At 38.6% G+C, this 23808-nt stretch overlaps 2 protein-coding genes and 1 non-coding gene across 7 annotated transcripts; 1 reads left to right on the top strand and 2 right to left on the bottom strand.

The window, feature by feature from the left end:
* Positions 1-5182: 5182 nt before the first annotated feature.
* THAP5 (THAP domain containing 5) lies at positions 5183-12767 on the bottom strand. The gene is made up of 3 exons (XM_004382584.2): positions 12577-12767; positions 8818-9010; positions 5183-7909 (listed from the first exon to the last, which is right to left on the bottom strand). Exons 1-3 carry the CDS (start codon positions 12654-12656, stop codon positions 6995-6997), a joined length of 1188 nt encoding a protein of 395 aa, XP_004382641.1. The 5' UTR covers positions 12657-12767; the 3' UTR covers positions 5183-6994.
* A 101-nt stretch (positions 12768-12868) lies between these two features.
* On the top strand, positions 12869-18576 carry DNAJB9 (DnaJ heat shock protein family (Hsp40) member B9). 5 transcript variants are annotated; one of them, XM_023737036.1, is made up of 4 exons: positions 13110-13207; positions 14282-14370; positions 14856-15082; positions 16023-18575. In XM_023737036.1, the coding sequence occupies exons 3-4, from the start codon at positions 14866-14868 to the stop codon at positions 16472-16474; spliced, it is 669 nt and encodes a 222-aa protein (XP_023592804.1). In that variant the 5' UTR covers positions 13110-13207; positions 14282-14370; positions 14856-14865; the 3' UTR covers positions 16475-18575. The 5 variants fall into 5 exon arrangements, with proteins under 5 accessions (XP_023592805.1, XP_023592803.1, XP_023592804.1 ...); XM_023737037.1 differs by lacking the exon at positions 14282-14370 and having other exon boundaries at positions 12869-13121; positions 16023-18576; XM_023737035.1 differs by lacking the exon at positions 14282-14370 and having other exon boundaries at positions 12874-13207.
* Positions 18577-23390: 4814 nt separating this feature from the next.
* Positions 23391-23581, bottom strand: LOC111821671 (U2 spliceosomal RNA). Its single transcript, XR_002825012.1, has one exon. It is a non-coding gene; the product is annotated as a U2 spliceosomal RNA (small nuclear RNA).
* Positions 23582-23808: the final 227 nt, after the last annotated feature.

Here is a 23808-nt window from a genome sequence, read left to right as displayed (position 1 = left end):
GGTGAATACAGTAGGAAATGAGTACTCTCCAAAGTTACTCTAGCTTCAAACAATCGTTTAATTTTGCTCACAATTTTGTGGTTAATTAATTTGGGAAGAGCTCAGCTAGGTGGTTGTCTCTGCTGCATTTAGTGTCGTCTAGAGCAGTTGGGGCTAGAGGATCTACTTCCAAGGTGTCTTCGTCAATCACCTGTCTAGTGTCTCAGTTCTCCTATGCGTCTATCTTTATATGGGTCTCATACACCAGAGCCTCTCCATGTGGCTTGGGGTGTTCCAGCATGATCACAGGGTAATCACACTTCTTATATGGCATCTGGCTTTCCAAGAGACTGTTCAAAAGAGGGAAAAAGTGGAAGCTGCCAGGCCAATTAAGGATTGAGTCTCTAACTGACATAGTGTCACAAAGCAGTTACAGAGCCCACATGATTCAAGGAGGAAGAGAAATATACTCTATCTTTTGACAGGGGAGTTATGAGGTCACACTGCAGAGGAGCATATGGGATGAGATATATTTTTACAGCCATATTTGGAAAATACAACCTACCATAGGAATGATGGCTAGTGAAAAAGTAGTGGGTTGCGGTGGGAGTTCTTCCAACAACTGCTGGAAGAATAGAAGCTGGAGGTATAATGAGGTATTTCAAATGGACATTGTTTAAGGGGATGCGATTGCTGATGATGATAAGGCCTACCACTGACAATGGGAACAGGGTGGTTGAAGAGATAGCCACAGATATCTTTATGCTGAGGAGGGATGGAGGAAAAGTTCACGGAGATGAGGAGGTCAAGGAAAAGAAGCCAGGAAGCTGAATGGGTTGTCCATGCATATGCTGAAGCCAACAGAATACACAACAGAAATGGAGTAGAGAGTGAGCTAAAGATATAGTTTAATTGCACAAAATGAAATCACTAAACTGCTATCCCTAGAAATGAAGATTTTAATCATTTATTATTCTTCGGTTCCAAAATCTCCAATGACCTGGCATCATTATGATACTGTAGATCTTTAGTTCTAGGATATCTTCACTTAATATGGATGAATTACTCATTCAGCTAAACCCACTGTGATTGAAAGTACTGTTCCTAAGAGCCATGGGCAGTTAATATGATAAACAACACAAACTCCCATCCTTGAGGGAATTCGTGTATTACACAGATACATCTTATCCTCCCCTTTTTTTCTCTTTGGCTTTTTTTACCCAGTAACTGTGTCATAGATTGAATTGTGTCCCCCCCAAAATATCTGTCAACTTGGCTAGGTCATGATTCCCAATATTGTATGATTGTCTACCATTTTATCATCTGATGTGATTACCCTGTGTGTTGTAAATTCTATCACTATGATGTAATAAAATGGATTAGTAGCAGTTATACTGATGAGGTCTACAAGATTAGACAATGTCTTAAGCCAATCTCTTTTGAGATATAAAAGAGAGAAGCACGCAGAGACACATGGGGACCTCCTACCACCAAGAAAGCAGTGCCAGGAGCAGAGCATGTCCTTTGGACCTGAGGTTCCTGCACTGAGATGCTCCCAGACCAAGGGAAGATTGATGACAAGGACCTTCCTCCAGAGTTGACAGAGAGAGAAAGGCTTCCCCTGGAGATGACATCCTGAGTTTGGACTTGTAGCCTAATAGACTGTGAGAGAATAAATTTCTCTTTGTTGAAGCTGTCCACTTGTGGTATATCTGTTATAGCAGCGCTAGATGATTAAGACACTGTGAATGAGTGTTTTTGCCTACCCACAAAAATATTATATAATATGAACAACATAATTTAATAAGCAAAAAAGTATGTATTTGAACACCAAATTGGCAGAGCTGTGCAATTCAGCTGGAAATAAGAGAAATTCACCTGTATGTCAATATTTTAGCTCTTAGTACGTGGTTGATTTTTTTTTCAAGAGCAAACAAAAAACATACATAAAAAGTTCTCCTATGGAACCACAACTGTTTGAAGTTTAGGTCAATATGTGGCTTATTTATACTGATTAGATTTTTCTAAATTTGACTTACCTATCTCCCTGACTTGTAAACACAAAGATACACAGCTTTCTTGGACTTATTTCTCCTTGATTATCTAGAATAGAAAGTAGGGAAAAAAGCCTGGGGTAGGGACAAGAACAAGATAGCCTCCAACAACAAAAATCTTATTGATAACTCCCATAGCAGATAATTAGTAAGTTGTACCGTCCATTGGAAACATGGAATGTTTCAAAGACGATATGAAGATCTATATATTGCCCTAGCCATTCTCAATACTAAAGACACATATTTTGTTAAGAAACCTTTTAAGTGGCAAGAACCAAGAAATGCTAAATAAGCAAATCCAGAATATTCATCCAAATATTTGTTGAGTGAATATTATATTGTCAAAGATACAAAAATGAATAAAAAATTCTGCTTTCAAAAAGCTAACAATCTAATTGAAGAGATAGCCATAGGTATCGTCATGCTGCAAAAAAAGTATTAAGTAACTGCTTTAATAGTGTTATAAAACAAAGTCCTGTAAGAGCAGAGAGGAAACAATTCCGACTGGAAAAAAGAGATGACATTCCACCAAAGAAGAGGCATTTGAGCTTTAATGTCAAAATATAATTTTGGCAGACTGGTGAGCCTAGGAAAAAAGCAGGTATGAAGATAGACACCTATTTGGTATGTTTGGGAAACACTAAAAAGTCCAGTGTGGCTAGAATACAGGAAAGATAGAAACAGAGATGATCATATATACAATGACAAGTTTGACTTTATTGTGTAGGTAGAGAGTAATCAAAGACTTTTAAACTAAGGGGATTACATGGTGGGTGGGTGACATGGTTAGTTAGATCTATAGTTTAGGTAAAAAGCTGACAGCAGGGCCCAGGATGATATAGAGATGGAAGATTGGAAATAGAAGCAAGATCAGTGTTATAGATTGAATTGTGTCCCCAAAAATGTGTATCAACTTGGCTAGGCCATGTTTCCCAGTATTGTGTGATTGTCACCACTTTATCATCTGATGTGATTTTGTTATATGTTGTAAATCCTACCTCTGTGATGTTAATGAAGCAGGATTAGAGGCAGTTATGTTAATGAGGCAGGGCTCAAATCTACAAAATTAGGTTGTATCTTAAGCCAATCTCTTTTGAGATATAAGAGAGAGAAGTGAGCAGAGAGACATGGGGAACTCATACCACCCAGAAACAAGAGCCAGGAGAATAGTGCATCCTTTGAACCAGGGGTCCTTGTGCTGAGAAGCTCAACCAGGGAAAGTCGATGACAAGGACCCTCTTCCCAGAACTGACAGAGAGAGAAAGTGTTCCCCTGGAGCTAGCACCCTGAATTTGGACTTCTAGCCTCCTAGACTGTGAGAGAATAAATTTCTCTTTGTTAAAGCCATCCACTTGTGATATTTGTTACAGTAGCACTAGGTAACTAAGACAGAATTTGGTACCAGAAGTGGGGTGCTGCTCTGACAGATACCTAAAATGTGGAAGTGGTTCTGAAATTGTGAATGGGTAGAGGCTGGAAGACTTTTAAAGTGCCCAACAATAAAAGCCTAGATTGCCTCACAGAGACTGTTGGTGGAATTATGGACATTCCAACTCCACGGCAATGGGTAAGACAATTCTGGTGAGGACTCAGAAGGAAATGAGGAGAGCTGTTACGCTGGAGACAGCGCAGATGGAGAGAAGCAGCAGCAGAGAACCAGCAGCAGCAGAATCAGGAGACCAGTGCGAGATGGTGCTAGAGCTGACCCAGAATGAGACAGCCGAGTGCCTTTGCGCAGGCTTCCTGGTGGAGTAGGGTGCCTCCAGGTACTTATCAGTGGAACTAGGCTTGCTGACCCATGAAGCAAGAGAGCTGAGTGCCTTTTGGCCAGTTTATTGGCATAGTGGGGTGTCTCCAGGCACTTACCAGTGCAGCTACAGAACTTTGGAACAGTTGCACCAGCATGACAGACTTGGGTGGCAAGGCCTGAGGGGCTGAGAGGCCAAGGAACCAGGAAGCAGAAGCTGAAGAGACAAGGAACACATAAAGTAGAGCTGCCTGTCTCAAAGGGTATGGCCACAGCTTCTGGGGTCTCTAAAGGTGGAGTCACCACTCAGAGGGACTAGAACGGGGCTGCCCAAAGCCAAGGGGGCAGAGTTGCCATTCCAGTAGGCCTGGAAGGCAGAGCTGAAGTCCAGGGCTGAGGGGCCTCCACTCAGAATCCAGAGTGTGGCCAACACTCAGAGTCTGGAAGGCAGGGCCATTGTGTAAATGGTCTCAGAGAACAAAGGTTTATTTTCAAGCCTTGAGAGCTAATGTAACATGTTCTGCAGACTTGCTTGGTGCATTATCCCTTCTTTACCTCCAATTTCTTCCATTTGTAATGGAAATGTCTACCTTGTGTCTGTTCCACCACTGTACTTTGGAAGCAGATAACTTGTATTCTCGATTTCACGGACGAAGAGAAATTTTGCAGATGAGATTTTGGACTTGATTGATTTAAGACTTTTGATATGGTACAATGGGGTGAATGTGTTTTACATGTGGCAAGGACATGAATTTTGGGAGGCCAAAGGGTGAAATGTTATAGACTGAACTGTGTCCCCCAAAAATGTGTTCAACTTGGCTAGGCTATGATTCCCAGTATCATGTGACTGTCCACCATTTTGCCATCTGATATGATTTTCCTATGGGTTGTAAATTCTACCTCTACATTAATGAGGTAGGATTAGAGGCAGTTATGTTAATGAGGCAGGGCTCGATCTACAAGATTAGGCTATGTCTTAAACCAATCTCTTGAAATATAAGAGAAGTGAGCAGAGAGACATGGACCTCATACCACCAAGAAACGAGCCAGGAGAATAGCGTGTCCTTTGGACCAGGGGTCCCTGTGCTGAGAAGCTCCTCAACCAAGGAAGATTAACAACAAGGACCTTCCCCTAGAACTGACAGAGAAAGAAAGCCTTCCCCTGGAGCTGGCACCCTGAATTTGGACTTCTAGCCTCCTAGACAGTGAGAGAATAAATTTCTGCTAAAGCTGTCCACTTGTGGTATTTGTTATAGCAGCTTAGATAACTAAGACAATCAGCCAGGAAGCTCCTAAATAGTCCAAATGAGAAATATTGTTGGCCTGAACCCCAAATATAATTCAGAGGTTAACTGGGTCAGGTTGAGAATATCCTGAACTGAACACAGACGAGACAAGAAAATACCTTAAATACTTAAAATTTATTAAGTTTAAAGAAATACAATTAAACATATAAATTATTCCTGAGTAAACTGTAACTTTAAGCAAACAGAAAATTACTATGATGTACACTGCTAAAAACTGAACTGAAACTATACATCACTACTGTGATTTTAAAAGGTTCTTACTTTCATCTGTATAATTTATTAGTATTAGCAAAATGCAGCATGAGAACACTTAAAAATAATATAGTATTAACTCTACTAAATGTCTGAACATAATTTATGAAAAAAGTCTAGTATATTTTTTCTCATAGTTACCCAATAAAAAGTTTCCCAATAAAAGTTGCACCTCTAGGCAACTTTTTATAATTAGCTGACACACATCCATATAATACCAATTAATTTTATAAGGCTGAAGAAAATAAGTAAAATCTGGCAGAAAATAATCACTATGCATTTATAAAACAATTAGTGTACTATTTGCTGTTCAGAGTCAACTAATATTTACTGAGCACCTCCTATTTCCCAGGCTCAAAAACATGTTCCCTTATAGAATTCTCAAATCCATCATATAAGACAGGAAATAGTGTCTTTTGCTTTACAGATGAGACTGACAGGAACTTGTCCAACACCATAAGCTTTGCTTTAGTAGTATATTTAATTATATTGACTGACAATTTTAAGGGAACACATAGCCCATTTTTTCACATTCATTTTATTACCACTAAGTCTTTGCTTTTATATTCATTTTTCTTAAATTCTTGTGGATTTAAACAGTATTTTTATTTACATCATCATCAATTCTCTTTCCTACTTGCCTCTCTAAGGTCATCACATGTCTATAATTTCTTATAAATTTCAGTAAAATATACATAAGTGATAATGTACGGTTATAAGTATTACTCTATTTCTGGAATTTAAAAATGACACAGGCACATACTTTAAAAAGCTACACTTACTAAGAAGATACACTATAATTTCTAAAATATACTTAGCCTCATTTTCATTTTTTTATTTATTTATAAATTTAACTTTATAAATACAGGATGTTACAAAGCTCAAGTGATTATGTATTAAGATGGTTAATTATATATAAGGTATTGAAATACATATTCTTTAAAGCTTGAAGTCCTTCTCCTAAGAACTGGGCTAATGGGTGGTTCCTTATTTTAGTTCAACTGGAATAAACTGACAAAAGAAGTATTATCTTTTATATTACAGGTATAAAACTATAGCCAAAGGTTAAACACAGAATTTAATAAATACTGAGGATATTCTAATAGTTAGCAATATCCGGTTCTAGCCAACTTATAGTATTATGAAGCACAGACTATAATATAGAAAACCTGTTCTGTTAAAAGTGTTCTTATAGAAAGGGAAGGAGCTATAAAGAAACATACTACATCAGAGATCTAGTAAATGGCTTTGTTTATAATCATAGACTAGGGATTGAGGCTCAAGCTTCATAAGGAACTTGCCCGAGCTATATGCCAATGGTAGAACTAGGACTGATTCCTGAGCCTGACTTCTATTCTGGGCTCTTTTTACCATCACAGTATTTGCTTATTTAATGACTTAATCACATTATTTATTTATTGTATTTTCACTTTAACTTAGAAAATAATCATATAATAAAAGTTTTTCTAAACAACCAATAATTCTCTAATTTTTCTCAAAAATGAGCATTACAAAAACAATGTGTAGTAGTATATAACATTAGAGCACTTTCATAGCTTCAGTAAGATGAGAAATTTATACAGGAAAAAGTTCACTTTACGTATAATTTGGTTTGGCTGCAAAAAACATATAAAAGTTATAGCTTTAAAACGTCTTTATAGCATAGTAACTTCATATGTTGTGAAATGGTTTTCTATAATCTTGACATTTTCTTCAGATAGCCAGTTTTCCTGTTTTAGCTGCCTTATTAGAGCTTCCAAAGACTTCAGTCTTCCTAGAGTTTGTTGCTCTTGTAGTTCAAGAAGAGTTATCTTTGAATGTAGCTTAGAAACTTTCTGCCAAAGATGTTCCTTATTTATGTCTTGTTTGCAGTAAGAATGTTCAATTTGTAAAACTTCTGTTCCATAGTCGACATCCTTATATAAGGAGCCTTCCGTGTCTATGTCCTCCATTTCCATGGTTTCTTGTTGGGCGGGTATAAAAGAATTAATTGTAGGTCTAGAATTTTCAGTAGGTACGAAAATGGCAATAACAGATTCCTTATTTGCATTTGATTGTTCGACTGTTTGAGTAATTGTGCTGAATAAGACTGGATTTTCCTGTGCTGACTTAATTTCCATGGAATTATTTGTAAAATTTGGATTAGCAATATGATTGGTAGTTATTTCAAACACTTCTTGGGTTCCCAAAGAGCGCTGAATATCTTCTGGATCTGAAGTTGTCAAAGTAATAGTTGTAGAATTTATATTCTCAAAAGATGTGTGAAAACCACATATACCTATACCTTGGTTAACTGATGTTTCCAAAGTAGATTCTGGTTTTTCAATAACTTGTTTAACCAGATTAAGAGTTAGTATATTATTTTGTATACTTTCTGTTTTTGGAGCTGGTGGCTTCACCAAACCAGATGAATCAAGTAATTCTGCACATTCGGAGGGCACATTTGTGTTAACTGTATTTTTCTTTGGCTCATTTGATGCAAATGATTCTTCTGACTTGGCTTTTAGGCATACTTCATTTTCATCCTCTAATTTCGTCTTCTGAGACTTTTTTTTGGAAGGGTCTTTTCCCTAGAAAATAGTATTTTCAAATTCTAAAAAAGATGCCCTTTTCAGGTTTTTCTTAATAATTCCAAACTCACTGCTGTTGATTCTGATTTAAAGCGCCCTATAGGACAGAGTAGAACTGCTCCATAGGGTTTCCAAGACTGAAATCTTTATGGAAGCAGCCTGCCACATCTTGCTCCAGCAAAGCAGCTGGTGGATTCAAACTGCCAACCTTTGGGTTAGCAGCCAAGAGCTTAACTACTGTGCCACCAGAGCTCTAGTAAATGCCTTTATTTTATAGATTAGGACCAATTATTTAATAACTTTGAGGAGGATACTGGCCAAGTAAGCTTATTCACTTAAAAAAAAAAAGTTCTAAGTATATAACAACTCAAAAGGTGTTTTTTAGATAGCATTAAGCACATTCAAGGAAGCTCTGGTGGGGCAGTGGTTAAAGCACTTGTCTGGTAACCTAAAAATCGGTGGTTTGAACCTACCAGTTGCTCTGCAGGAGAAAGATGTAGCAGTCTGCTCTCATAAATATTATATAGCCTTGGAGACCCTAGGGAGCAGTTCTACTCTGTCCTATGGGGTTGCTAAGTCAGGACTGACTCGATGGCAATGGGTAAGCACATTCAATACACGAGGGAAGAGTCTCAGATCATTCAAATGATCACGAAAAAATTCCCCCTCATTAACATATTAATAACTTATGTTATCTTTTATTACTTCTTTTAAGCTATGCTTCAAGACAGCTTAACATTTTAAAAAAAATTACTCTTTTAAAAACACAAATTAGTTTTAGTTTTTCCTAAGTATCTGTTTTTCTAACAGTTATCTTTCCCTCTCACCCCCTCCACCTGATAACCTGCCTGGCAATCTGCCACCCTGCTCAACATTAATTTCTCTCCCCCACACTCTGCCCACAATACCTGACTGTCTTCAGGTATAGAAAATATTGTTGGAACTGCAGTTTGTTTCAAATATCGAATACCCCATCTGATGTCAAGAGAGTCAGGAGTAAAGTGGTCACTACACAGGAACTGGTATTTACTAGGAACCCATGAATCTCGTTTCATATTCTTTAGCCATTTTTCAAGTCTTTCTTTGTCACGCAGAGGAAACCTGAAATTAAAAAAAAAAAAAAAGGAAAACTTTGCTATATTTTTACAGTTTTGCCTGAATCCAGACCTACATATCTAGGTCACCTGTGCCTCAGTGCTACAGAATCAAGGCCACCATCACTACTGTATAAGAGAATCTTCATGACAACTCTCTCTCTCTGCAATGAGAAGACTAAGATAAAATATGTGTTCTTACAAAGGATAAATTTTATTCATATTTTCCATGAATTTAAGTCCTATTTTCTCTTGTGTAGTTTGCCGAGAACTAGGAAAGAGCTTTGTATAAAGTACAAAGTTCTATTCAAATGCATTTCATACTAATAGCATATGTTAAATGGTTTCTTGTCTATTATCCGAAGCAGTCTTTAGCTTTAGAATTCTGTTTATACGAACTTTTAAAAACATATTAGAGGAATTTCCAAAATGTATGAACATCAAACATAGTGAACACCTTTCTCTCTTACATACAGACAACAAAATTTGAAATAAGGAGACCTAATTTAAACAAATGGTTTTGCGACAATAAGATGAAAATTAAATCTTACAAAACTACCAATATTCCATTCTCTTTACTGGCCTCAGCCTCAATTCTACTCATATGTAATTTAGTCCAGTATCTCCAGACGTCTACAACCAATAGATTGGGAACCCTAAGGTATTAAAAGAAATTCTGATGCAAGAAAACTGAACATGTTAAAAAGGGCAGACTCATATTTTATAATATGAAACAAATCAAACAAAAAAGATAAAGGCAAGACAGGTCTTTACACATTTTGTTCCTGTACTGACAATAACTTGGATTTAGAGTTGGCTGTAACATATTACAATGTGTTTTCTAAGCAAAACTGGATTAATGGCAGTTAATCTGATAGAAAAGTTTTTCTACCAGTCTGATAGGTTTGGGTTAACTACATTAACAATTACTGACAGCAGACTATATTTCATTTGATTTTCCAGTAACACAGTCCAAAACATATACTGCATATAATTTCCTATTTTGTAAAAACAGTAGCAGTATAGGTTCTTATACAAAAAGAGGCTGCTATACATTTACCACCAATCCCAACCATTTAGTTTATACTTTGTTGTAGCACGATTCTTTTCTAAATTTTAATAGTTTTATACAATGCTATGGGAGAAGAGTCTGGGTATTTTGCAGGAAATATTTTTCCCTGAAGTCCTTATATGGAAATATCAGATGTTCTGTCTTTGGAAATTCTCACCACAGATACACTATTCATACATCATTTGAAAAATTTTTAACCTTGCACATATCAACAATCTAGGTTATAAGTATGACAGGCATAACAAGAAAAACTCATTTAAAGGCAAAATGAATTTTCTTTTAAGAGGACCTGAATTCTGCTAGCCATAGTTAATTTCATACCTTTACTACTGTATCTACAATGACGATATGCCTTTTACAATGATATCTTTTTATGTAATTTCATTTATAAGGGTAGTGTTTGTAAATTACATCTATTGTACCTATATATTAAGTTATTAAAGAATACATTTTGTGAATATCCTTATTGGTAACTGGATTGCACTACATTCTTAATGGGTAAATTGCTAAGAAATCTCCTGGAATACGTTTCCAGAACAATTTAGTATCTTTATGTTGGTCCAATTTGTTTAATAATTTTGGTTCACTGTCTTATTCCCAAAATAGCATTAGATAATCACAGTATAAACTAGAAAGTATGTGTAAATATTTACTGAATCCTCTAATTCATAAAAATTTATATTACAGACTGCTATAGGGTTAAGAGCCAATTCATTCAAGTTTGGTGCTATTAGGAAAATAAAAATTTTTCATTTTTATTTTGTGAGTTACATATGGAAGCAAAAACCTATCAAAATTAAAAATCCTATCTTCACTAAATTCACATTTTAAGGGGGAAACAATCTTTATAGTTGACTTCATCTGGCACTACATTTTTTTATTCCTCGTTAAAAACAGTAACTGTAAGGCTCACAAAGTTAATTTAAAGAATTTTTAGTTTGGGATTATGCCCCCTCACCCAAATCCAAGGCCAAATAAATCATAAATCTGGGATGAAATGTGGAATTAAGTTCAACATAATCATCCTTTACCACAAACTTTTTCAGAGCCACAGCCATTAACACAGCAACATTTCCCAATCAACTGACCAAGAGTTCCCTCCCTGCCATCCCACCCTCCTCCCCAGTATCTCTTTTGCATCTTGTGGAAGGGTTTCAAGGGAGACAATCCTGGAAATATTGCCATGCAGTGTGAATGACTTGGAGTTATTAGTTCTTTTACTTTTATCTAAGATAATGGAAAGCAACTGAATCATCAGTGGCCAGAGAACTTCAGGTCTAAAGTAAAACAGGCTTCAAAAAATAGCTGTGGTGAAGATTCAAAGAAAGGAAAAGACAACCAGGTTAGACCCACGTGAATTATTTCCAAATACAGAAAACATGGAAATGTAATACTTTAAATATGTTGATTTTCATGCTTTCTATATATATTAAGCATTTAATGTGTGCCAGCCGCTGTTTTATTGCTTTAATTTACACTCAGCATGAAAATCCTATGGGGCAATTCTACTCTGTCATATACGGTCGCTATGAGTTGGAATAGACTCTACAACACAAAACAATACTCCCACTTTACAAATGAGAGATCTGAAGCACCTACTGCTTATATAATTTGGCGGGTCACTCAGCTACAATGCAGTAGTACTAGGATTTGAACCCACCAAGTCAAGCTTTAGAGCCTCTCTCTGTTCCTGGCACTAGTAATTCGGAAAGGCACTTCACTCTCCTGTTAAGCTTTCAAGGTCGGTTATTTAATTTTTCTGAGCCTCAGTTTCCTCAAGAGAAAAATGTAGTTAAATAATACCCATCCAGAAGTGCTCGGAAGACAGGCCTGGAGCAGTTCTACTCTACACACATGGGGTCGCTATGAGTCGGAAGGGACTCCACGGCAACGATCAACAAAATACAGCTTAACTCACAGGGGCTGCAACTTAACTTTGCACCTTCCCGCCTAGCCCTTTACAGGTTTGATGTCACTTAGGTGGTGGCTAATGTCTTTCAATGAAATGAGGTTAAGTGGGGTGGGGAAGAGCTCTGAATAACACGGAACAACGCGAAAACTACTGTTTTAACTGCGCTATCAACACCCAGAGAAGCCCTGGTAGCGCAGTAGAGCGCTAGCTCAGCTGTTAACCAAAATATGGACAGTTCGAACCCACGGGAAAAGTCGTCCTGCTTCCGTACAGATTCACAGCCTTGGAAACCCTATGGGGCAGTTCTACTCGGTCCTACAGGGCCGCTATGAGTAGGCACTGACTCGACGACAGTCGGTATCAACACCCAAAAAGTCCCGATGCCTCACCAACAGCCCGGCGTCCCCGCTCAGGGAAGACATTTCCTGGTACCCAGAACTGCACGCCCTCTCCCCGCGCGGTGACCGACCACGCCCTGTGAGCTGAGGACTTATTTACACAGCAAACAGGAGATACCCAAGCCCTTGCTCCAAACGCTGCAGGACGGCGACCCACAAGCAGCGCTGACGCTGCTCCAGGGACAACTTACGGATAAAAGCTCAGCTTCCGGTCTTTATTGTTCCGTCCCCGGCGGTTCTTACAGCAAGTCGCTGCGCAATACCGGGGCATCGCTCGGATGACGCCCCGGACACCCGGGCCGGCTGAAGGGTACAGGCCAGCCCTACTTAACTGAGGCGGGGCCGCACACCCAAGCTTCCCGAGCCCCGCGCCTGCGCCTGCGCCAGGATCGGCCCCGGGGTTGGGGCGGGGGGAGGGAGTCTTCGCAAACGTCTAGTCACTTCCGCCTCCGACGGCCGCAGCAACGCTCTGCCGGGGGTTGGGGCCGGAAGTGACGTACAGGCTGAGCGGCGACAACAGTTTTCCACGTGCGCCTAGGGCCTCAGGGTCAGGTGGAAAGGCGCAGCCAATGGGGAAGCGTTTCGTGTAGATCTTTTCCTTAGGTGGCTGCATCAGCTGCCGCCGTCCTCTAGTGGGGAGCGGGCTGAGAGGACGCGGCGGCGGCAGCCGGAGGAGGAGCGCCAGATCGCTGTGCAGTGGGGTGCACGCCGGCTGCCGGAGGCCGCGGTGGCCGGGGTGAGGGCCCAGGACCGAGTAGCCGCGTGGAACCCATCGTCAGCCTCGCCGGCGCCTAGGCTCTGGGGAGCAGCAGCAACCGAAGGGTGCGAGTGAGGGACGAGGCCGCTTCGCGGGAGGGGTTTTGGAGCGTCCCCGAAGCCCTGGCCGGTCTTTGTGGGCAGGCCTGGCCTCGGCGTCCGCCTCAGTCGCCACAAGGGCTTCAGGCTCCCTCATGTTCTTGTAGAAGGGAGTAGGAGCAAGAAGACGCCGAATCACAGAGTAGTGCGTTTAGGGTTTTGGGGGTGCCGCTGGCTTTTTCGGGCGTCAGACAGCCACTCCCAGGGATGGACCCGGGCCTAGACGGGCTGCGCGTGTGCTCGTCGCCTGTGGGTGAAGGGTGGACGGTCCAACCCAGCCAGCTACCGGCGCCGGGGAGTAAGGCCGAGACTGCTATTGGGCAGGTCCTTCTTGAGGATGAGAAATCAGTAAAATACAAGTCATTCTACTTAGAAATGATTCGATGTTGAACTTGTAACAGTGGGATAACGTTAATGAAGCCACTAGTAAGGTGTTTCCCAGTCGGTCTTAGACTCGCGCCCCTTGACTAGGGAGCAACCGTCAGTGGATGCGGCTCCAGAGGACACGCCCCGTTTGTGTTCTCTGTACTTAGTCCTTGGTACCCGTGACTGTGAGTAACTCTCTGGAAAGAAGTAATCCACCTGCTAATTACGCCGAGGAAAGGCCACAGGAGAGGAAGGCAGGCAATTTCCACAAACCGTAGTGTCTTTTCGTCAGCTTTGTTACTATGTCATCATAGGTTATTAAGGGCTTCTGTGGTACAGTATTCCAAAACAAAAACAAAAAAATCACTGAGTTTTGAACCACAAGTCATTAAATCTGTATTATCAGGAGATTGTTGTTGAATTCTCCTTTAAGGTTAGAGAAATATTTAATAACTACTGAAAAGTTTGAAAATAAGAACTTAACTCATCTGAAGTACAAACTATGAAGGTTCATCTTTCTGGCAACCTTAGCAGAAATCTTGACTCTATTAATTATATGAGTTTTAAACAATTTATCTACCCGTGATTCGTTGTTAAATACTTAATATTTTACATTTTTTAAAAAAAAATTATTGTATTCTGTTGTAATATTAAGATACTGTTTGCTGTCTTTAGTTCATCTTTCTGAATTGCAAGCTGAAGTTGGTGCTGCCTTAGGGAGGGAAGATTGCTGTTAACTTAGACATACTGGGCTATTTACCTTGGTAATGTTCTCCCTTTTTCTCACGATGTTAAATACATTTTCTTAGCCTCTTAGAATATGAATTCTTGAAAATCAGATTGGGATCTTTTAAAAATAATTTGGGTTTTCCACTGTTTCTACAATGCTTGCGTAGGATGTGTTTTTAATACTAATTGGTAAAAATCAGTTGTTGAATATTTTTGTGTCTCTTCTGAGTATGGCCAGAGTATTAGTGTGAAAGGCAAAGCCATGACAATTTTTTCTCAATATGGTTGAATACTGTTTGCCTTCAAGGTTACAGCCAAATTGGGGGTAATAAAACTGATGTGTAAATGAAATAACATGTCAATAGATACACTATATTATATGCCTAATATTTTGATATTACATTAAGTATTCTTTGTATCCTAAAGGTTCACTGAGTTTTTGTTTTTTAAAAGAAAACAGTCTTAAGACTAGCTCCGTGGATTAAAAAAAAAAATTTCTTTTTCCCCTTTTCTTTTTTAGGACATTAGAAATGGCTACTCCCCAGTCAGTTTTCATCTTTGCAATCTGCATTTTAATGATAACAGAATTAATTCTGGCCTCAAAAAGTTACTATGATATCTTAGGTGTGCCAAAATCAGCATCGGACCGCCAGATCAAGAAGGCCTTTCACAAGTTGGCCGTGAAGTACCACCCTGACAAAAATAAGAGCCCTGATGCTGAAGCAAAATTCAGAGAGATTGCAGAAGGTAAATAAATGAATGATTGTGTCTGAGGTCTCACAGGTATAAACTAGTACAGGAGAATGATAGCTAATAAGTGTGTATATATTTGAAGGTTTTGTGGAGATGGGAGGGGGAGTGGGATCAACATTTAAATGTAGTGAGATTCTCAGACTATTATAACAGATAGTTTGATTCTTGAATAGATGAATGATAACAGATAATTTTATAGGTATACAGATCTAAAAATACTGAAAATGTACTACTTCTTTCATTATTTATAAAATTGCTTCTGTGTGAAAATGAATTTTGAGTACCCAGACTCACTTAGGAACTAACTTATGAAACACGGTATTTTACTAAGTAGGAGGATTAAATAAAAATCAAAATAGACTCTGAAATGCCTTAGGTTTTTTCCCCTACTTGATATACCTTACAAAGCCATGTTTATCTTTGAAGGAAAAGTATGAAAGAAATTTTGACTTAAGTTCTGAAACATGCAGCACCTCCTGAGCATTCAGCAGTTACTGGTTGATGGAGGTAACTGAGTAGGGAGTTGGAATTAAACATTTACTTCAACTAATAAGAAAGTGACAACTCCTGATAGGTTATGTTTGATGATTTAATTCTTTAGTACAAGTAATGGCTTTATACAAATAATATGAAGAGTAAAAAACTCTGAAATTGTTGCCAACATGTTTATTTGTAGTATTGGTAGCATTCATTTAACAAATATTTGTTGAGTATTTACTAGAGGCAGGAATTGTGCTAAATTCTGATTATACAGTAGTGAACAAGACAAAGTAACTTTCATTTTTACTTTATTCTTATGTTTATATAGTTTTGGCTTTAGTTGTGATGTGAAGTCCTTTCCTAGAATATAGAGTTGGATTCATTTATTTGAAGAGGTTTGATTATATATAATTTTGAATACCTTCAGTTATTAAAGTATTTTTATCTCTTTCAGCATATGAAACCCTCTCAGATGCTAATAGGCGAAAAGAGTATGATACACTTGGACACAGTGCTTTTACTAATGGTAAAGGACAAAGAGACAGTGGAAGTCCTTTTGAGCAGTCATTTAACTTCAATTTTGATGACTTATTTAAAGACTTTGGTTTTTTTGGTCAAAACCAGAACACTCGGTCCAAGAAGCATTTTGAAAATCACTTCCATACACGCCAGGATGGTTCCAGTAGACAAAGACATCATTTCCAGGAGTTTTCTTTTGGAGGCGGACTGTTTGATGACATGTTTGAAGACATGGAGAAAATGTTTTCTTTTAGTGGCTTTGACAGTACCAGTCAGCATACAGTACAGACTGAAAAAAGATTCCACGGATCTAGCAAGCACTGCAGGACTGTCACTCAACGAAGGGGAAATATGGTTACTACGTACACTGACTGTTCGGGACAGTAGTTTATTCTTTTCCTGTTCTCACTAAACCCAACTAGTTGACTGTTCCTCAGTATCTTTGATGCAAAACAATTTTCTGTGAACCATTTTGACAAGTGCATGATTTCACCTTACTTTGAACAACTTAGTATAGCTATTAAATATATTTAAATTGTTTTTGACAAATTCAGCAGCATTCAGCTAGTTAGAGAAATAGCTGATTATTAATTTCCCTGATTAGTAAAGGTTCTTTTAAAAGAAAAAGATATTCTAAATCTGCCTGGTCTTTTTTTTAATCTTTCTGCCCTTGGGCTCATTAATGTGGCCAGTTTTATTACCAAGAAAAGATTGAGTTTGCCTGATACCTATTTAAACGTTAAACTTTAAAACTTACTGTAGATTTCAGTTGTGTGAACTTGAATGATTATTGCAGTGAAACCTTTACTAATTTAAAATTGCATGCTCTGTAGTATCTGACTTGGGTTGCTAAATGCACATGACACTATAATGGAGTCATTCAGCAAGGGACAGCAGTATCTTAGTTAATTGCCACTGAAAGATTTAGAAATCTGTTAACTTACCTGAGAAATTTTTTAAAATTTTTTTCTTATTTATCAAAATTTAGGAAAGCTAAGGTATGTTTTGATATTTACCACAGAACCATGTCTTTCTACAGTGGAAGTGGAGTAAAGGAAATGATTGTATTGCTTGTAGTCATTTAGGTTGAAAGAAAGTTGAAAACGTATGAAATACTACCAAGAGATTATTATGTGTTTGGCCCCTAGCTAATGATTTGTAGTGTTGAAATCATAGCTACTTTACACATCTTTTCATACGTCTTAGTTGTTGACACTCTAGATTTTAATATGGATTTGTGTTGTGTTTTGTGGTTCCTCTGCACTCATCCTTATTTAGAGATTGACTAATACCTCATTCAGTTTGTAAAAACAGCCAGTAATTTCTGTGCAACCTTATTATGTGCAATATTTTTAAATCCTAAGAAATGTGTGCTTTTGTTTTCAGATAAACTTTAGTTCTGCACTTTTCCATGTCATACTCCACATGAGTATTAATCCTATGGATACATATTAAAACTAGTAAATGTCTAATGCAACATTGTGAGTGAAAGAAATAATAATATTTACAACTTCATGTTCTCTTGTCATTTTATTGTTAAAATTTTATTATGCAATTTTGGAGGTATAGAGGGTGTATAAGCAATTGGGCTGTATAAACATATCATCATAGGCCGTATTTCAGAATTATTTTTGACTGACCGGAAAATCCTGATGTGACCTTGTGTGCCATTTGGTAGTTTTTCTTTGTTTGTTATCATTCTCCTCCCCTTACACATTTTGTTCGTTTGAAGCTCATGTTAAATATAATTCTGATGTATTTGCTTGCTAGGAGCAGGTGTTTCTCCCACCAGTTCCTTCCTCTTTGGGCCTAGTTGGGAAAAAGCAGAGACTTTGCATACAAGAAAACCCTATGGAGCAATTCTCTGTAACACATGAGGTCGCCATGAGTTGGAATTGACTCAGTGGTAACTAACAAACATATTTGTTAATCTTTAATTCGAAAAGTGAAGAAAAATAATTTATTAGATTTAGGTATCCTAATTATTTCCAGGAAAATACACCTACTACTTTGTTTTACAGTAAGAAAATAGCCATGCTTTGAATTTTAGACTGAAGATTGTAGACTAGCAAATAAAAAAGAGGCAAAAAGAAAAAAAAGTTACATTTTAAAAATCAAGATTAACTTTAAGGGTATATTATTTTTATATTGTTAGCATCTGTCCCTTTTTCCGCAAGGCCTATTTTTCTTGTTTTCCCCATGCTGAACATTTATTTTGATCCCCTCTTTTTTGACTTCCCTTTTAGCTCTTCAGCTTATTTTTCACAAGGAAAGATGGACCCTGAATCATACAAACTTGACAAACTATCGAGAAAGTCACCGAAGTAACCTATAGAAGTGTGTGTGTGTGTATAAAATATAAGCAACTAGAAATTAAACCAGTAATCAACATAAAAGTTCCTCAATAACTTAAAATTTAATTTTTTCTTGTTCATAGTTTGTGTAGATGGAATGTACAAAGAATGAAAATGACAAACTTCTATACTTGAAGAAATGACCAATAAAATAACTTCATCTACACTCCCTACACAAATGAAGTCTATTAAAGTCTTTGTTCCTTCTGGGAAAATAGTAGTTTATCATGATAATCTTTTTCTTGAGCTAAATTCTATAACTTGAGTTTTTTTGGTTCAATATGTTGCATTAAATTCTATAGGGCATGTAGTGGGCATGTGATTCTTTTGGTTATTGGTGTCATGGTGCTTCAGAATTGGAATAATGGACTCCTATTGATCTCGTGGCTGATTGTAGGCAGTGTTTTTGAGCTAAGAGTTTCAGGCCCACTTGGCTGAGATTAGTTGCATGAGAATTTGGGTTGCCCAAGATCAGTTTAAGAATTTGTACATTCTTGGGGTGGTTAGTTTAATTTTTTGAAATGTTTCTGTTTAGCGGTGAAAAGAACACACTAGAGGAAAGTGAGACCATTGCTAAACAGAATACAGAGGAGATTGGTCCCAACCATAGGTCTCTAAAGTTCTTCATGTTAATGCTGGGGCTTTCAGTTCCAGATGACAGGTTGAATATAGACGGTATAGGATTATTTTTCTCCTCGGTCTCAATGAAATGACAGAACATGTATAAAAATGAAGTCATGCCACTTCTGGGAAACAACAGCCAGATGTTTTGAGACATCCCAGGAATGTATAAAGCAGAAGGGATTGGATTGAGAGAAATCAGAATAACACGACAGCCGAAGTGTCCTGGAGAAGCTCTCATGCTCAGATTGGAAAAATGAACAGCAACAACCCTGTAAAATGGTAGTAGTAGCAGTAGTAGTGTCAGAATCTGTATAACTTCAGAGAGGATAATGCGAATCAAGATCAGCACAAGGCTGATTCGTATGAGGTGGAAGTCAGACATACCTCCACTCTCCAACCTTTTTACTAATTCTGACACCAGCCATCCTTCCCACGGCATTCTACTTCTCTGCTGGATTTGGTAATCCATTGCAAGAGCCGCAGAGAATTTACAGATCATACTTACAGTTAAGTGGTTTATTAAGGAACGGTACAATTTGAGATCAGGATCAAGAAGAATGTAGACAAAGTATCCCTTCTTCAGTGCAGGAGAGCTCTCTTAGCTCCTTTTGGCTGTGCAGGTCTCACTCTGTCTCCCAGGACAGGCCTCCTGTCGATCTCCTGAACACCCACTCCTCTCAACCCCCTCAGGATGGGCTCCTCTTTGCCCTGCTGTCTGTCACTGTCAGCTCTGCCTCTGGGGCCCTTCTGGGCCTCTCTGTCTTCAGTGTTAGAGCCTTTGACCATGTTAACAGCTCTTTTAGGAGGTTCCTTTGCCTCCTTATTCTCTCTGCTTCTCCTTTCTGTCTTCTGCTGCTTATTGCTTTCTGTCTCTAAAAAACTGTGGGATCGGTTGCTTATATGTACAACTCATTGTCAATTTCAAGGCATGGTCTCTCCCAGTGAGGCCACAAACTGACCAATCCTCACTTCATTTGCAAAGTAGGCTATGACACGCTTCATTTGCATAGTCTATTGAGCAATCCCTGCAAGGTGCATACCAGTTATGGGCAGGGTGCAGCCCAGGACCAGACAAAAAGTATCAAAACCAAGTTGTTTGCAGTTTATCCAGGAAACGTCAATCAACCTGGACAATAGTAACAAACCGTCTGGGGTAAAAAACTAGGGCAAACGTAACTCCTCAGGACTTGGGAAAAATCTCTCAAGCTGTTCTTCCAAAGAAGCAAGGCAAAAGGCCACATAAATGAACTCATTTCACCACAAACCCCCTCCCCAAAACACAACAGAAGGAATGGACAGGAATTCAATCATAATAATTCATTGAAGAACTGCTTTGGGGAGTTCTATCTTTCTCCTCCTTCTAGGTAAACAGTTGTTGACAGGCATGCTTTTTCATCAGGGCAGAGAGTAAGAATAGCTCTCTCAATAAAGGGATTATCTCTGGGGAGGCTTTCCAATGAAGGTCTTGGGGTGTGACAGAAAGGTAGAACAGAGGTGAGGTGAACTTCCACTTGGGAGTGGGGAGGATGTTGGTAAGGAAAGGCAGCACTCCATTCTCGTAATAAATCCTCCTTACTTTGGCATTGCAGGGGGCAACAGCCTCTGCATGATCACACATTCACCTGTAGGCCCCTGGCTGTTCAAATGCTTGGAATAACTTACACAGACCATAGCCAGCCCTTATTTAAAAAGAATATCTAATGTGGACATACATAATTGATGAGGAAACCACTTTACTTAGCTATCTGTGCAGTTTTTGATGAAGTTCTTTATAAACACGTGCAGATGTCCAAGGAATGTTAGACATTTAAGGAAAATCAACAAGGAAGAGAAGCCTCAACAACCAACCCTGAAGGAACGAAACGTAATTCAGGGACTGGAAGATGATTTAAAAATTTAGTATTCCAAGACTTTTATAGACTATTTCATCAATAAATCAGGCACAGGTTCTTGTCTAAATCTCCTATGTAATGATGGTATCAGGAGAGGTGAAGCAATGTGAATCCATATTTGGTTTACATTCACAACGACCCCAACCAAAGTCAGTGAGTGATGTAGCAGACATGCAGAACATAGGTTCTCTACTGCAGGCCTATTTTGACTCATACAAAATTCAGACTCTTACTCTTATTAACTTTGATACCCAAACTGTTCCCCAACCTCTCCACAAATGTTGCCCTAAGGTGGAGCCACTTAGATAATGTGTTGTGCAGTTTCTATTTATTGTTACTCACTGTAATTATAAGAGGTGGCCAGGGCAGTGATGGTAAGGAGAAGGCATCTTCATTTTCCAGTGTCTCCACAGGTTCTCATGTTCTATACGCTTTCTTCTGAATGTAGTAACTCATTTTATTTCTATTAACCACTCTTGATACTTTTTCCTCCTCCAATAGTATAACTTCCCTTTCCACTTTGTACTTGTCATTTAACACTGCCTGTAATGAAAACTGAGCGATTAGAAAATGCGATTTAAATTTATAATGAATACCAAAATCATTCAAAAATTGAATAATATGAGTACAATTAAAGATCAAATTGGTGATCTGCAAGATAAAGTCCACCAGAATATACAGCAAAAAGAAATTAAAAAATATGAAAGAAAAGTTAATACATAGGGTGCAACATCAGACTGGTCTATAATTATCTTACAGGAGTTCCAGAAGGAGAGGACTGAAGCAATGAGGGGGAGAAAATAATTTAAGGAAGAGCAGAATTTTCCAAAGCCGAAGACGGGCCAACTGAGTGTTAAACAAGATATTGAAACAAAAACAAAAAGCTACTACCTAGACTCATCCTGGTGAAATGCCTGAAATCTTAACGTATCAGAAAATTCTAACAGTTTCCAGAGATACTTATTGATTAATCCAGTCGTCAAGTATTTACTGAGCCTCTAATTGTGCCAGGTATTGGTCTAGATGTGTAGAATAAATGTATAGGTCAACAACCTTGGAGCTTACATTCTTGAGGAGGGAGACAAACTATAACCATAATAAGTAAATTATGATATAAGTGATAAACTCTTTGGAAAAAGAAAATGTAGCACAGGGAAGGAGAATTGGGAGGGCAGGCAGGTCAAAGGTGTGTTGCAATTTTAAACAGGATGGTCAGTGTAGGCCTCACTGAGAAGCTGAATTTGTGCAAAGACTTGAAGGGAGTTACTCTTATGGAAGGTGTATGTGGCAAGTTCTAGGAACATCAAAGAAGCCAGTGTAGCTTCAGCCCAAAGTAGTGGGAGAGTAGTGAGAGAGAAGTTGATAAAGATAATGGGGCTGGGGGCAGAGCAGGTCACATAGGACTTTGTCGACTTCCATAAAGGCTTTGGCTTATATTCTAAGTGGAATGTAAAGCGACAACTGAGTTTTGAGCGGATAAATGACTTTATCTTTCATACATTTTAGAAGGATCACTCTGGCTGCTATCTTGATTATAGACTGTAGAGGGGCAATGGTGGTATAGGAAAACCAGTTAGGAGGCTGTTACATGTTCCCAGATGAGAAATCATTGCAGCTCGTACCAGGGTGGTAGCAGTGGAGGTGGTGAAAAGTGGTTGGATTCCAGATGTATTCTGAAAGTAGATCTGGCAAGATTTCCTTACGGATTTGATGTAGGGCATTAAAGAGAGGTAAAGGATGATTCATAGCTTGTGTTCTGAGTTACTGGAAGGATAGAGTTGCCGTCAGGTAAGATGGGGAAGGCTACTGGAGGCAGTTATTTAGGAAGGAAGATCAGAAGTTTGCTTTGTACATATCAAACCTGAGATGCTGAGTAGATGGGTGGAAATATGTCTGGAGTTTGCTAGAGCTGAGCTGGAAATATACATAATGGAATGGTCAAAATATAAGTGGTATTTGAGACTAGATGAAATCACCAAGGGAATATTTATAGATATATATAAAGTGATCTAAGAACTGAGCCCTGGGTACTCTAAAATTAAAAGTACAAGGGGGAGATGAAGAACCCACAACTGTCCTTGAGAAAGAGCAACCAGTGAGATACGAGTTTTGTATCCTGGAAGAAAGTGAATAAAAGTATTTCAAGATGTAGAAAGTGGGGGGAAAAAAACCCAGGTGTAGAAAGTGATCAATCTTGTAAAATGTTGCTGCTAAGTTAGGTAAGACGATGACTGAGAACTGCCCTTTTTTTTTGGCAATGTCCAAGTCAAAATGATCTTGACATGACCAGTTTCTATCAAGCGGTTGGTGGTGTGCCTGACTGCAGCAGGTTAAAGAGAGAATGACAATAAAAGTAAGTGTTTTTAAAGAATTATTTGGAAATAATTTATAGTGAATGCATTTTGAACAGAATTTTTTTTTTTTTTCCCAAGAAGGGGGTGCACTGTTCCTGGAAGTACTGCAATACCAGGTCGATGCGTGGAGTGGACGGCGCAAGCTCCTATTCCATCTCCCAGCTCCAAAAATCCATTTAATATATTGTCCTCGGATAGAGGACGTATCAGATGATAAACTGATAAGAACAGATACTACACGTGATCTTAGCCAAGAGGCCGAGAAACGATTGAACAGAATTTTTAACATGGAAATTTTAGTAGAATACCAGTTATGACTTAAAGAGTGTAGCAAACTACTACTGGTGTTCCACGGGAGGAGTCCCTTGATGGTCTAAATGGTTACGCGCTCGACTACTAACTGAAAGGCTGGCATTTCAAATCTATCCAGAGGCAACTCAGAAGAAAGGCCTGGCAATCTACTGTGCACATATAGGGTCGCCAAGAGTTGAAATTGA

Source organism: Trichechus manatus, unplaced genomic scaffold (assembly GCF_000243295.1).
Source record: "Trichechus manatus latirostris isolate Lorelei unplaced genomic scaffold, TriManLat1.0 scaffold00096, whole genome shotgun sequence".
In the NCBI taxonomy this organism is placed as follows: Eukaryota; Metazoa; Chordata; class Mammalia; order Sirenia; family Trichechidae; genus Trichechus; species Trichechus manatus.
This window is presented reverse-complemented; position numbering and strand designations above follow the sequence as displayed.